At 42.2% G+C, this 15,937-nt stretch overlaps 1 protein-coding gene across 1 annotated transcript in view; it reads left to right on the top strand.

Annotated features, from left to right (window-relative positions):
• Positions 1-15,937, top strand: part of LOC120024514 (scavenger receptor class A member 5-like) — a 66,786-nt gene that overhangs the window by 2,280 nt on the left and 48,569 nt on the right. The window contains exons 2-3 of the mRNA XM_038968784.1: positions 730-848; positions 4,451-4,582. Of these exons, the coding sequence (XP_038824712.1) occupies positions 737-848; positions 4,451-4,582 (244 nt within the window). The 5' untranslated portion in view covers positions 730-736. The remainder of the gene's footprint in view (positions 1-729; positions 849-4,450; positions 4,583-15,937) is intronic.

The raw sequence follows: 15,937 nt of genomic DNA, 5'->3' as shown, positions 1-15,937 counted from the left end.
GCCACATTAGTAGTCTGGTGATGATTTAAAACTTAGGATTTGAAATTGACACTCAGTCATGCCTCATAAGAAACAGATCAGATAGACTCAATATTATAAAAAATACTGGGGAGAAATACAGCTTGATAGAATGGGGGGTGGTTTGCATTACATTTTGAGCTGTAATTATATGTGCCACAACAAATGTGCTATAACAAATTGACAAATACTTACATGCATATACAGAACTCATATGGTTGTCTTTGTAAGAATATGTCGAAGATAAATACACAACGCAGAGACAAGAGTACGAGAATAGAACTAACAATCAATGGAAATTAGGTTTTATTCTGTAATAGGAAGTTATTGATCAATGGTTCAGAGACATGGGAGGAATATGTCTTCTGAAATAGGATACTTGTTATTTGGTCATGGGCTAGTTTTATTGCAAGGAGTTCTAATTGGTCAACCACAGGCTAGGGGTGGGTTATAAAACTACATGCTGTCCCTTTGTTCTGTGGAGAGAGATTCACTGGAGAGAACCACAGGAGAGAATCACTGTGAGAGCATCACCAAGGACAGGGGAGAATGACCATCTAACTCCCCGTATGATTTGTCCTCTTTGAATAAACCTATTTTCCTCCCCCTGATTTGCTTTGGAGTTTGTGTTATTGAAGAATAACATACATTGCTAACATCTTACATATTGCTTTGGTGACATGAAAATAATCTGTTTTGTCCTCCCTACAGTTCCTGAATGGAGAATAAGGCCATGTACCTGAGTACATATGAAGAGAGGGAGAACGGATCCTTCTATGAGGAGGGCTACGATGGCAGAAACCTATCAAAGCTCAACCTGTGTGAAGACGGTAAAGAAGCCATGTCCCTTCTTATCCTGTATAAATCCTTCCCCTTGACCTTTCACACGTTTGCCCAGAGACTTATAATCACCCTCACACATTCACACACACAGCATACTATCAGCACGTCGTGCTTTTTCACCACTCGCTGGGTAAGGGAAATCTGCAGACCCCAGGAGTCAGATTTCCCTTTCCCTTTTCCTTATATTTGCAGTTACAAGCATACCTTTAAAAAGGCCATGACCAAATCGGGTCAAATCGTCTTTGAATTCTGCCATTGATGTAAGAACTCATTTTGTGCCTCCATATGTGATGTGCTCATATTTCAGCTCATGGAGTGATGCAAGCAGAGTCCCTTTGACCCTACTTGGTCATGGCCTTTTTAGAGGATATGCTTGTAACTGCAAAGGTAAATATAGGAAATCTGACTCCTGGGGTCTGCCGAGTTCTCTCACCCAGCGAGCGGTCAATAAACACTAAGTGCTGATAGTATGTTGTGTGTGTGAATGTGTGAGGGTGTTGGGCTTGGTCAGGTGCAGTTGAACAAATCAACTGTACAGTGTTCACAAGTTAGGACCTCCGGCATGCCACGCTGGTGGGAAATGCTTATCAAGCCTTAACAGTGAATTGGTACAAATTCAGTTGGCCTCTACTTGTCCAACTCAACTAATCTGTCCCTAAGCTGCCAAGCATACTCACTGTAAACATTCAAGGATCCTGTTGCCATCACACAACCTATAAAAAAAGCCAGGCTGAACATGCAGCCACATTAACTTGTGTTCTTTGGTGTTGTGTCCAATGTATTACAGCGTCTATGTCTTAATGTTGCAGGAATTTTTAAACGTAGAAGTTCTGTTCTGCTCCATCTCTATAAATATTAATTCTCTCATTGCCTGATGTCACCTTGTGTTTAGACTTAATTGACCCCTACGAATGTCTAAGATAAGTAAATATTGTAATGTATATTTGCTATATCAGGGTGAATGGTAATGGGCTATATGATATACATGACGCCATACAAAGCACCAGCGTTTTTCTGTGGAAGGTTTATTTACATGATTTCTTTTTCACAGGAAAACTAGTGTGATTTAGTAAGCAGACAAATTCAACTGAAAAATGTCAATTTACCCACCCTTTAACATTTGCATCCTGTAGCACAAACTCGAAAAAAGTTCTGGGACAATGTAAAGTCCATGGAGAATAAGAGCACCTCCTCCCAGCTGCCCACTGCACTGAGGCTAGGAAACACTGTCACCAGCGATAAATCCACTATAATTGAGAATTTCAATAAGCATTTTTCTACGGCTGGCCATGATTTCCACCTGGCTACCCCTACCCCGGTCAACAGCCCTGCACTCCCCACAGCAAATCGCCCAAGCCTCCCCCATTTCTCCTTCATCCAAATACAGATAGCTGATGTTCTGAAAGAGCTACAAAATCTGGACCCCTACAAATCAGCCAGGCTAGACAATCTGGACCCTCTCTTTCTAAAATTATCTGCCAAAATTATTGCAACCCCTATTACTAGGCTGTTCAACCTCTCTTTCGTATCGTCTGATATTCCCAAAGATTGGAAAGCAGCCGCGGTCACCCCCCCCTCTAAGGCCTTTGAAAGCCAAGTTAACAAACAGATCACCGACCATTTCGAATCCCACCGTACCTTCTCCGCTATTCAATCTGGTTTCAGAGCTGGTCATGGGTGCACCTCAGCCATGCTCAAGGTCCTAAACGATATCATAACCGCCATCGATAAGAGACAATACTGTGCAGCCGTATTCAACGACCTGGCCAAGGCTTTCGACTCTGTCAATCACCACATTCTTATCGGCAGACTCAACAGCATTGGTTTCTCAAATGATTGCCTCACCTGGTTCACCAACTACTTCTCTGATAGAGTTCAGTGTGTCAAATCGGGGGGCCTGTTGTCCAGACCTCTGGCAGTCTCTATGGGGGTGCCACAGGGTTCAATTCTCGGGCCGACTCTTTTCTCTGTATACATCAATGATGTCGCTCTTGCTGCTGGTGATTCTCTGATCCACCTCTACGCAGACAACACCATTCTGTATACTTCTGGCCCTTCTTTGGACACTGTGTTAACTAACCTCCAGACGAGCTTCAATGCCATACAACTCTCCTTCCGTGGCCTCCAAATGCTCTTAAATGGAAGTAAAACTAAATGCATGCTCTTCAACCGATCGCTACCCGCACCTGCCCGCCCGTCCAGCATCACTACTCTGGACGGTTCTGACTTAGAATATGTGGACAACTACAAATACCTAGGTGTCTGGTTAGACTGTAAACTCTCCTTCCAGACTCACATTAAGCATCTCCAATCCAAAATTAAATCTAGAATCGGCTTCCTATTTCGCAACAAAGCATCCTTTACTCATGCTGCCAAACATACCCTCGTAAAACTGACCATCCTACCGATCCTTGACTTCGGCGATGTCATTTACAAAATAGCCTCCAACACTCTACTCAACAAATTGGATGCAGTCTATCACAGTGCCATCCGTTTTGTCACCAAAGCCCCATATTCTACCCACCACTGCGACCTGTATGCGCTCGTTGCCTGGCCCTCACTTCATACTCGTCACCAAACCCACTGTATTGGTATAATTGAAACCACCATGCTGTAGGGCTACAGAGCAGGCTCAAGACTGTTTATGGGAAATAGGTTGAGGGCCTTGTCTTCTAGAGAAGTCTCCTCTGTGATTTCAGAGCTATAGGCTCCACAGAGAGAAAGAGAGACAAGGAAGGATTGGGGAGACTACTCATTTTTAGTCTTGTGGCTGGGATTGCTTGCCAGGAGAACATAAAATGAAAGTGTGTAATACTTTCCCCTTGGTCTCTCTCAGGGCTTATGTCTCCTCGAAATAAGACAATGTGCTTCATGACCTAATAGCATTAGACACTTTGGAATTTATATCAGATTCCTATTGGACTGAGATCTTCTTTGCCTGAATAATGTCTTCTGTCACCCTACTTCTGGGCCTATTTGACCAGCGTTGAATGTTTCCTCAGCAACAACAGTTTAATCCAAACAGCTTCCTCACAAGCACATGACACATACACAAACTCCCAACTAGAATGCCACGATGACAGTTTTATGTTCAACCTGGACAGTGTGTTAAGGGGTTAAATTACCGATTGTAGCTATTATTGCTCTGTATCTGTGTGGCAGCCCTGTGATGTACAGTATGGTGCAGTGGTGACCAATAGATCTCAGGCCAAATGCCAGACATGCAGACTTTGTTTTGACTCTCATGCTGACTACAATATCAGCCCAGTGAAGAATCAAGGCTGCCAACTCGCTACGTCAGTACTAATAGAACAATAATACAATCATTTGGGGGGAGTTTTAGCACTCATAAAGTCTATGTTATGAGAGATGGCCGCAACAATGCAACAAGTCATTCAGTTGACAGTCAGGCATGCATTTTTATGTAGGACCTTTTCATCACTGCATAAGAATATTATCCTCATGACATTTTATCCTCATTTCATACAGCTTCTTTTATCCTCATGGCCCCTCAATTCAGACTAAGGTTACCTAAGAGCCGTTGTGTCCATCTTTGTCTTCCAATTCTAAAGATATGTTTTCTTTTCAGCTGTTTCTGCCAAGAGGAGAAGAAAGCCAGACAATTGCTGCAGCCACCTGAACTCCCTGTCTGCCATCAAGTATGCCATCGTGTCTCTATACATCTTGGTACTCCTGAGCATCTTTGGTCTCTGTTTAGCAGGTAAGTCAAGTCACTTGAGTTACAAAGCATGTTATTGCCAAGCTGTCTATCTAAGAGTTTATATACACAAACCACATCAGCTCTATCTCGCTGGTTGAGTGAAATGAGTGAAATAAGATAAATACCTTATTGGACACGTGTTATTCCAGTTCCCAAGAGCTGGATATACGTATTATGCTATTCTTTACATTTTTCTCTGTGGGATCAAATGTGATTGAACTCAACGACATACACTGTCTGAAGCGGGTATTCTGGTTGACTTAAAGTGAAAAACAGAATGAGTTGAGATGTGTTCAGTTCTTAAGTTCTTCAACTGAAATTTCAAATTGTTAGTCCATCTGGTTTCACTTGAGAACTCTGGTCTCCAGCCGTTTGCAACCAATGACATCAGTGATCCCACAAGATGAAGAATTAATGGGAAAACCTATGGCTACTGCCACATTAAAACAGTTAGTCTGTCTCAGGAAACACATAAGGATTGTGCTTTGCAATTGTACTTCACTTTAAACATAAGCGACTGCCTATTTCAGTTTATGGATTAAGAGACATTTTTGGTAATTTGAGAAAAGCCATTTCTTTGTACATTTGGAGAGTGTAGCTTGAGACCAATGAAAGCAGTAGGAAAAGCAGCTTTTAGTAAAATCAAACAGACTGTAGCTTTGATTGTCGACAGGCTGTCTTCCCAAACAATGGCATTGGCAAAGGCCTATAGAGTAGTTGTAACATTCTTGGAACAATACTTTTTTCTTAAGTAACCAACCCTGACATATGACTAAGGTTACCTGAGACATACTGTAATCCTCATCTTTAAAAGTTATGGTGCTGAAAGAGGGCTACATTTCCCTATGGTATTTCTCAGTCATGTACCTGCCTCAGTGCATTACTTATGTGACATTGTGGAAAGAGGCCATGTGGATGGATTTGGCATGCAGAGACTGACAGGAACGTGTTTCCAATACTCCACGGCCCCTGGAGGGACTCCACCATGGCCATCTTGGCTCTCACAGGGTCCGTGTGTGTGTGTGTTGTGTGTTGTGGTTGAGGAGAAACTGGACTCCCATCAGCACGTTCGAGAGAGCTCGCCCATGGTGCTGCCTGGCGGCTGAGGACCTTTCCTTCCACTCCTGGAAGTTGTGTCGTCAGGTAATGCAGTGCTGCACGGTCTGTAGCCAACCCTGAGAAACAGTGCCATTAATCAGTCTTGACAGAGCTGTGCCTAGAGCCTCTCCTCCTCACCTCCAGGCCTGGGTCTTTGTGTCTGGGGAGGGATGTCTATAACGTGACTTGCCAGGGTTAGAATCTATGCCCTGATGACCTTTGGTGTATCAGACCTGGGAAACACCTTGGTGTTTTAGTTAGATGTGAGCAGCAGGACTAACATAAAGGGGAGTGATGTGGAGTCAATGTTTTGACGGTCTTTCAAAACGAATAACCATTCTGGGGGAAGTTTGAAGTTGGATTTATGGAAAGATTTTTTTGTTGTCGTTGTGTATCGCTGGCTTTGTGACACATGGCCATAATACATTTAAGCTAGAATCCTTAAAGCTGAAACTCACATGTTCGTTTGGGATATTACAACAAAGAAGTTACTGCAAACCAATGGCGTTCGGGGCCATTTAAGATGGAAGGAGGACGATCATTTCTTTATGAGTATAGCTTTTTTTCTATTACAGCATATTGGATGACTGACTGGGATGACTCCATTCACCCAGTTGAATGTCACATCGATAGGTTTAGGTTACTACATGATACAAACATTTTCCCTATACCCATCAATGAGGTTGCTACAACCTAGCCTATGAATGAAAGTTTACAATGTAGGTGCAAACAGGTCGAGAGAAAGATTTGAGGTGACAGACAGTGACACATGTACAGAGAGTGACACATTCAATATTGCCTTGCACACTCTTGCCTACATCTAGCTGATCTAGGGTGTAATCATTAGTCCAACAGTTGCAAAAGTGAGTTTCTATTGGACAAATTCAGGTATGTTTATCCCCGTTTCGTTTAATTTGCATCTTCGTTTAAGAAAGGTTTTTCAAAAGAATCGGCGGAATGAATATACTCCTGATCACTTTCATAGGCACATATAAACAGCTCATTGTATATATAATTCCTTCTCACATCTATGTGCTCTCCTCCTCTCACCTTTTCGCTTTGCTTATGGACTTCAGTGCACAACACATCACCTGTCTGTGACCAGGCGAAAAAAAACTTTCCAAGCCAAACCTTCATAAATGCTACACACAGCCTACATTGTTGTCACCATATTAGCTAAAGTAACATCAACGTCAACATAGCTAATAGAACTAACACGTTAGTAAACCTGCTACAATCATGCAGTGCAGTGTACAGCTAGTAAGCAGTTTAGCAGTTAAAAAGCAAAAGCTTACCTTGACTTGGAAGAGTTCCAGTGTTGGATAGTCATAGCCAGCTAGCTAACATAGCATCCCTCTGTTTGAGCTGGGTGTTTGAGTAGGCTAAACTAGCTAGCTGCGTTGGTTAGTTAAGTAAGTGAAAGTTAATTTTTTTCAACTAAATCTCTCCCTCTCTCTCTTGCTCCTCCATTTTTGAAGAAATTAATTTGTTCAAAACTGCTCAACTATTGTCTTTCTCTCTCTTTGAGTCAACAACTCACCACATACAGTGGGGCAAAAAAGTATTTAGTCAGCCACCAATTGTGCAAGTTCTCCCACTTAAAAAGATGAGAGAGGCCTGTCATTTTCATCATAGGTACACTTCAACTATGACAGACAAAATGAGAAAAAAAAATCCAGAAAATCACATTGTAGGATTTTTAATGAATTTATTTGCAAATTATGGTGGAAAATAAGTATTTGGTCAATAACAAAAGTTTATCTCAATACTTTGTTATATACCATTTGTTGGCAATGACAGAGGTCAAACGTTTTCTGTAAGTCTTCACAAGGTTTTCCCACACTGTTGCTGGTATTTTGGCCCATTCCTCCATGCAGATCTCCTCTAGAGCAGTGATGTTTTGGGGCTGTTGCTGGGCAACACGGACTTTCAACTCCTTCCAAAGATTTTCTATGGGGTTGAGATCTGGAGACTGGCTAGGCCACTCCAGGACCTTGAAATGCTTCTTACGAAGCCACTCCTTCGTTGCCCGGGCGGTGTGTTTGGGATCATTGTCATGCTGAAAGACCCAGCCACGTTTCATCTTCAATGCCCTTGCTGATGGAAGGAGGTTTTCACTCAAAATCTCACGATACATGGCCCCATTCATTCTTTCCTTTACACGGATCAGTCGTCCTGGTCCCTTTGCAGAAAAACAGCCCCAAAGCATGATGTTTCCACCCCCATGCTTCACAGTAGGTATGGTGTTCTTTGGACGCAACTCAGCATTCTTTGTCCTCCAAACACGACGAGTTGAGTTTTTACCAAAAAGTTCTATTTTGGTTTCATCTGACCATATAACATTCTCCCAATCTTCTTCTGGATCATCCAAATCCTCTCTAGCAAACTTCAGACGGGCCTGGACATGTACTGGCTTAAGCAGGGGGACACGTCTGGCACTGCAGGATTGGAGTCCCTGGCGGCGTAGTGTGTTACTGATGGTAGGCTTTGTTACTTTGGTCCCAGCTCTCTGCAGGTCATTCACTAGGTCCCCCCGTGTGGTTCTGGGACTTTTGCTCACCGTTCTTGTGATCATTTTGACCCCACGGGGTGAGATCTTGCGTGGAGCCCCAGATCGAGGGAGATTATCAGTGGTCTTGTATGTCTTCCATTTCCTAATAATTGTTCCCACAGTTGATTTCTTCAAACCAAGCTGCTTACCTATTGCAGATTCAGTCTTCCCAGCCTGGTGCAGGTCTACAATTTTGTTTCTGGTGTCCTTTGACAGCTCTTTGGTCTTGGCCATAGTGGAGTTTGGAGTGTGACTGTTTGAGGTTGTGGACAGGTGTCTTTTATACTGATAACAAGTTCAAACAGGTGCCATTAATACAGGTAACGAGTGGAGGACAGAGGAGCCTCTTAAAGAAGAAGTTACAGGTCTGTGAGAGCCAGAAATCTTGCTTGTTTGTAGGTGACCAAATACTTATTTTCCACCATAATTTGCAAATAAATTCATTAAAAATCCTACAATGTGATTTTCTGGATTTTTTTTTCTCATTTTGTCTGTCATAGTTGAAGTGTACCTATGATGAAAATTACAGGCCTCTCTCATCTTTTTAAGTGGGAGAACTTGCACAATTGGTGGCTGACTAAATACTTTTTTGCCCCACTGTATTATGCACTGCGGTGCTAGCTAGCTGTAGCTTATGCTTTCAGTACTAGATTCATTCTCTGATCCTTTAATTGGGTGGACAACATGTCAGTTCATGCTGCAAGAGCTCTGATAGGTTGGAGAATGTCCTCCGGAAGTTGTCATAATTACTGTGTACGTCTATGAAAGGGGGTGAGAACCATGAGTCTCCTAGGTTTGGTATTTAAGTCAATGTACCCAGAGGAGGACGGAAGCTAGTTGTCCTCTGGCTACACCATGGTACTATCCTACAGAGTACTGTTGAGGCTACTGTAGACCTTCATTGCAAAACAGTGTGTTTTAATCAATTATTTGGTGGCATATGAATATATTTTGTATAGTTGGATGGATAACTTTTTAAATGGATAACTTTTTAAATGTTTCACTCTTTTTATTTTTATGAAATTTACTGAGGAGGATGGTCCTCTCCTTCCTCCTCTGAGGAGCCAACCACTGCTGCAAATAGCAAACACAGTCCTCTCTCCTTGGACATCATTGCATGATCTCAGTGGTGATTTTAGCATGTAAATCTTGGTGGGGCAAAAAAGAAATTGGGATGCATGCCAGCAAAGCCACTACACAACACAACACTAAACAATACATTAATTGAACTATAACGGTGACAAATGGTGCCCACAAACGGTTAGGGTCTACATAAAGCTGTCCCAACAGCAGAATCCCAACACCAGTTCCAACACCTTACCACTGCTACACCTGGCTATCAGCGGAGCCTTGTCTTGCAGTGAAACAGTTAATTCAGCCTCATTTACTGCCTTTAAAAAAAACATAGCTAATATGGCTGATTTGCTTAAACAAATGTGGTTTCTACTGACAATTGAGATATACAAACTATGGCATAAGGAGACGACGAGCGGATAAGAGGCAATCCGTAATTTCGAATTAAGACATTAAGACATTAAACTACGGACGTAGTCAATATAACTATTTGTTTTGCACTTTTGAAATGTACAGCAACAGAATTCAGAACATGTGCTGATCTTACAGCGTACTCCCTGTACACCAAGTCAGAACCATAGGATAAATAAAGGGGGCATATAAGCAGACAATGAAAGCTCTTATAATATTCAATGATTACATTTCTCTAAAAGGTTATAGGCTACATGTGCAGCAACACCGAGTCAGAACAGTAATGTTAGGAGAAATTAAGAGGTGAAAATAGACCAAATTGTAAGGGTGAGGCACATTGAACGCCGTTTGGGTCTTTGCGTGTCAAAAAAGATACACGTCACAGAACACTATTTGACGTGTTAAACAAGCTTTTAATTTGACACGTCAAATAAACAGAATTCTATTACAGAATGTTGTGTGTGTGTAAGGACCGACGCTGGGAGACAAGAAGCAAGTACAGGGAGTGAACATTTAATGGATAATAGACAAGAAACAAACAAGAACAGCATCTGGACAGGGGAAAATGTAACAACATCAATGCTGACACAGGGAACAAACTGAGGAGCAGACAGATATAGAGGGGCAGTCAACAAAGTAAAGGAGTCCAGGTGAATCCAATGAGCGCTGATGCACGTAATGATGGTGACAGGTGTGCGTAATGAAGGGCAGCCTGGTGCCCTCGAGTGCCAGAGAGGGGAAGCGGGAGTAGGCGTGACAGTGTGCTGAATTTGCTCATGCAAGCCAAGCGCCACAACTACTATCAGTAGCACTGTCAAACCTTAAATCACACACCGTACAATACCGCATTGGTGAAAATAGACCAAATTATTAGGGTGAGGCACATGGGCTACTAATAGCTTACTACACAACATACACTTAGTATTACCTTCTTAGCTACAGTATACATATCTCCCTTGCATATTACATAATTTATGCAGCAGCATACAATACATTTTTGGACTGACCTTGTGATCTGCTCACTTAAACAGGAAGGTGGCGCGACGGTCCTTTGTGGGCAAATTTTGTCATCAAAGTCTGGTATTCTCTTGATTTATGCTGGGAACTTTGAGGGAAAAAAAGCACACAGCCACTCCATTGAATAGCAGGCTAGTGGTTTCTTTGCAATAGTTGCAGTTAGCCACTGATTCCTTCCAAACGACTCATTGTTGAATTTGCGATTTCCAACTTGTTGTGTAATCTTTATGTCCAAAGGCCAATGAGCACCGATATGTTTTATCTATAATTTCTCTTCATTATTTCTCTTCATATGACAAGGATTAAAAAGGATTTGCCAGTAGATTGTCGACTTGATTCATGATGATGACTGCTAGCTAAGACATTGAAAGACTTTGAAAGCTACTGTACATATAACGTCATTGACGTCATTTTATCTGTGGACAATGACCTTGAGCCTTCTTGGAAGGGCACTTGTAATATAACTCTATGGCAGGACCCAAAGTGCTTACATTTTGGATGTCTACCCTTACTAATGCCTCAAGCTTGGCGATGACGTAGTGTCCCCATGAGTGACAGAATATTGAGCCAATCATGGCGCAATGCTCCTATTTTCTGGTTTGCCCCACCACCACAGAAAGCACTGAACTAGGCTGAAACACCTGCATTTTGGAGCTGCCTTACACAAAAAAACAAAAAAACAGACCATGTTTGCATGCGGCTTTATTAACTCAATTATATTTATTGATATGTGACACGTATAATGCCAAAATAGCATGCAAAACAGGCAAGTCCACTCCCTAAAAGTATATATATATATATATGTGTGTCAGTGTTCCAGGTGAATGGAATGAAGCGGAGTCAGGCGCAGGACACAGGTATGAGTAAAGCCACGATCTTTACTCAACATCAACAATAATCCAACAAGGATAAACATAAACAATCCAGAACACGTACACGGAACCACTTGACAAACACAATCACGCACAAAACAAAAGGGGAAGCCAGAGGGTTAAATAAGGAACATGATTATGGAATGTAAACCAGGTGTGTACAATGAAGACAAAACAAAACGAAAATGAAACATGGATCGGTGGTGACTAGACAGCCGGTGACGTCGACCGCCGAACGCCGCCCGAACAAGGAGAGGGACCAACTTCGGCGGAAGTCGTGACAATATGTATTTTTTGCTAAAAATGTGGGGCTCTGCCCCACCTGCCCTGAATGACAGATCCCCACTGCACGCTCTATAGAACAGCAAAATATGTACTGCAAAAAATTATTGGATGCTCCTTTTTTCCGTTTTCATCAACAAAACAAAAACAATAACAAAGCCACTGGAGGCAAACAGTGGCACTGTTTCCCCAAATGTGGATCCTTACTTTAAACCAATTTAGAATTATACCGTTGTTGCCTAGATTGATTTGGAAAAATCTAGAGCATCTGAAAGGAATCAGGCTCTTGGTATCCATGGCTGACAAATTATATCCTAGTGACCAATTTAACATTAATAAAGTCATGTTTCACTGTTAGATTCTAGCTCTATAACCCAGAGAAAACATGCAGTGTTGGTCAGTAAACCACACCTCTGCATTATTAGTAATGAGGGAAGTTCCCGGACACAGACTTAAGCCCTGTTGGGTTGGTGAACAGCGGGAATCTAGATGATTAACTCTTTGTGTAATCTCTAGGGAATTTCACACATGCCTTTCCAACTCTTCCCATTAGGACCATATTAACTGAAGTTCTGTAGGTGGATATGGGCCGAGGCAAAGCCAAGGCATTACTGCAGCCAACATGCAATACCATTGACATCATTTGAAAAGGAAGACGAAATCGTGGGAGACAAACACTGTCATGGAGGTATTTAGAAATGTATGGTTTAGCATAAAGCTAATTTAAAAAGTAATCAAACAGAGCTTTCAAATAGTCCCTGTGAAATGAAATGTGGATCATTCGAGAGGGTGAATGAGACTAACATAACAAAATGACTGCTGTGGAGGGGGACATTTCACAGGGACCCTGCCAAGTTTCCAGTGTGAACCAACACCCATCCATTTTTTAATCCACATTTGCTTTTCATTTGTGTCCATTTGTGAATATTTATGAGGTTTCCCTATATGACCTGGGCAGGGCTCTGCTTCAACCTCCTAGCCAGCACATTAAATATCCAGGCCTGACATCTGAACCTTTAATCCATGCTTTTGGATAGATAAGAGAGAGGGGCTATATCACTCCATATTTCAAGTCATTCAGATGTACTCGCTGACCCATGCTGAGAGATCACAGCTCTGTAAGGTCGGAGAAGGCACGGCATGAATACAGATCTGAACCCTGTGCTCCCGTATCAAAGGATGTTCTCAAACTTTCCATAGACCGACTGTATTGGTACACCTCTGTCCACGGAATGGCTGTTGCAGCTGTTAAACAGTTGAACAGTTTACATACAATCAAAGTCATCTGCTACTTAGTAGCATTAGTATAACTACACATTACTCTGACAATCACAATAACTATCACCCTACTACTCAGGAATTGAGATGGGATGGAAGAGCCGAGGACAGTAAGGAGGGAACAATGGAGACAACAGAGAAAATAGAGATACAACAGTTAGATTAGCCTAAATCTCAGAAGCTGAGCAGAACAGTGAATACACATCAAAGCACTCTATGTTTTATGGCTACTCGACCTCAGCACATGATGTTGAGAGTGTGTGAGAAGTGAGTTACCCGGCTAGTGTTTAGTTTCCAGTTCAAAACGAACTCCCAGTGGGAACTCCCTGATTATGTCTGGCTCTCTCAGCTGCCTGATAGGGCTTAACAGTGTTTCAGAGAGTGTTCCACTGAGTTTAACAAACTTTGGGATCCTTGCACTCAGTTATATAAATGCTGCTGTGTGCATGGAAAGCAATTGCACTTTTGATCCTCCATGTTTATGAGGACAATTCATGGACTTGTTTGGCCAATGTTTCTAGATGTGAAGGGACCGGTGCAGTGAAGAGGAAAAAATCTGCAAAAAATACAAATGTCAACCCAAAAGGAGGATGTCACTGAGAACATTTATTATTTTAATGAATCACTGTGCTCATTCCCACTGTCAAGAACTAATAGTGAAGAGAGGCAGGTTACTATTCTAGGTACATAACTCGTGTAATTTTTTGAATCAGAATTTACTACTATTTCTATTTCAATAGCAAAACAAATTGCAGCTGCTTTAAAAAAAACTTGAGCTACATGAGTCTGTATAAATGGACCCTATGACTCATAATCAAGTGGTGCCTAGTTAATCAACAAGCTATGTGAGCTATAACCCCTTTACAGTGGGTGGATGTTTCAAAGCATGAAAACACCAGGATTTGCTGGAAACCAAAGTGGTTTATGGGTAATAAAATAACCGCTCCCCAAACCTTTTCCTGCGTAGTCCTGTTCTACAAACAATATTAAACAAACCAGAGAGACCTGTTCAGATCACCTATTGTTTTAAAGGCCGACTAGTAGCCTAGTCACAATGGACTTGGACACATACTGTACACATTATTTGGGTCATGATACATTGATTTCCAATGTATTTGAATGTACAGTATGTTGGCTAATTTGAATGCAATATATATATATATTTGTGTTTAATTCACCTTTATTTAACCAGGTAGGCCAGTTGAGAACAAGTTCTCATTTACAACTGCGACCTGGCCAAGATAAAGCAAGGCAGTGCGACAAAAACAACGACACAGATGGCCGTATAAAAAAAAAATCTATGTACAGTCTGTGCAAATGTAGAAGAGTAGGGAGGTAGGCAATAAATAGGCCATAGAGGTGAAATAATTACAATTTAGCATTAACACTGGGGTGATGGATGTGCAGATGATGATGTGCAAATAGAGATACTGGGGTGCAAAAGAGCAAGAGGGTAAGTAATAATATGGGGATGAGGTAGTTGGGTGTGCTATTTACAGATTGGCTGTGCACAGGTACAGTGATCGGTAAGCTGCTCTGACAGCTGATGCTTAAATGTAGAGAGGGAGATATAAGACTCCAGCTTCAGTGATTTTTGCAATTCGCTCCAGTCATTGGCAGCAGAGAACTGGAAGGAAAGGCAGCCAAAGGAAGTGTTGGCTTTGGGGATGACCATTTCAATATACCTGCTGGAACGCGTGCTACGGGTGGGTGTTGCTTCAGGGGGTGCTGAGATGTTTGCCGGGGTAGGGGTAGCCAGGTGGAAAGCATGGCCAGCCGTGGAAAAATGCTTATTGAAATTATCGATTATCGTAGATTTATTGGTGGTGACAGTGTTTCCTATCCTCAGTGCAGTGGGCAGCTGGGAGGAGGTGCTCTTATTCTCCATGGACTTTACAGTGTCCCAAAACCTTTTGGAATTAGTGCTACAGGAAGCAAATTTCTGTTTGAAAAAGCTAGCCTCAGCTTTCCTAACTGACTGAGTATATTGGTTCCTGACTTGCCTGAAAAGTTGCATATCGCGGGGGCTATTCGATGTTAATGCAGACGCCACAGGATGTGTTTGTGCTGGTCAAGGGCAGTCAAGTCTGGGGTGAACCAAGGGCTATATCTGTTCTTAGTTCTTTATTTTTTGAATGGGGCATGCTTATTTAAGATGGTGATGAAAGCACTTTTTAAGAGCAACCAGGCATCCTCTACTGACAGGATGAGGTCAATTTCCTTCCAGGATACCCAGGCCTGGTCGATTAGAAAGACCTGCTCGCTGAAGTGTTTTAGGGAGCGTTTGACAGTGATGATGGGTGGTTGTTTGACCGCGGACCCATTACGCAAGCAGGCAATGAGGCAGTGATCGCGGAGATCCTGGTTGAAGACAGCAGAGGTGTATTTAGAGGGCAGGTTGGTCAGGATGATATCTAAGAGGGTGCCCATGGTTACGGATTTAGGGTTGTACCTGGTAGGTTCCTTGACAATTTGTGTGAGATTGAGTGCATCTAGTTTAGATACTCATGTTTCAGCTGGGCAGCAGTACAACTATTCTGCTCCTGCATCTGGAGTCCTTTATGGGAAATGTGTTTTGCAAGGTATCCAACAAACATTCCTATGGACAAGGAGATTGCCCAGTACATCACCTTTCAGAGGAGCTGATTTATAAATAGCGTTGACACTTCATAGGTGTCCAGGACAGAAGAGGGGAAGGTTGACCAACACTGAAAAAGTAGACCTACTCACAATCTGTTTGAGAACGGTAGATAAAGTTGGAGAGTAGACCTA

This window comes from Salvelinus namaycush, chromosome 29 (genome assembly GCF_016432855.1).
Source record: "Salvelinus namaycush isolate Seneca chromosome 29, SaNama_1.0, whole genome shotgun sequence".
NCBI lineage: Eukaryota > Metazoa > Chordata > Actinopteri > Salmoniformes > Salmonidae > Salvelinus > Salvelinus namaycush.
This window is presented reverse-complemented; position numbering and strand designations above follow the sequence as displayed.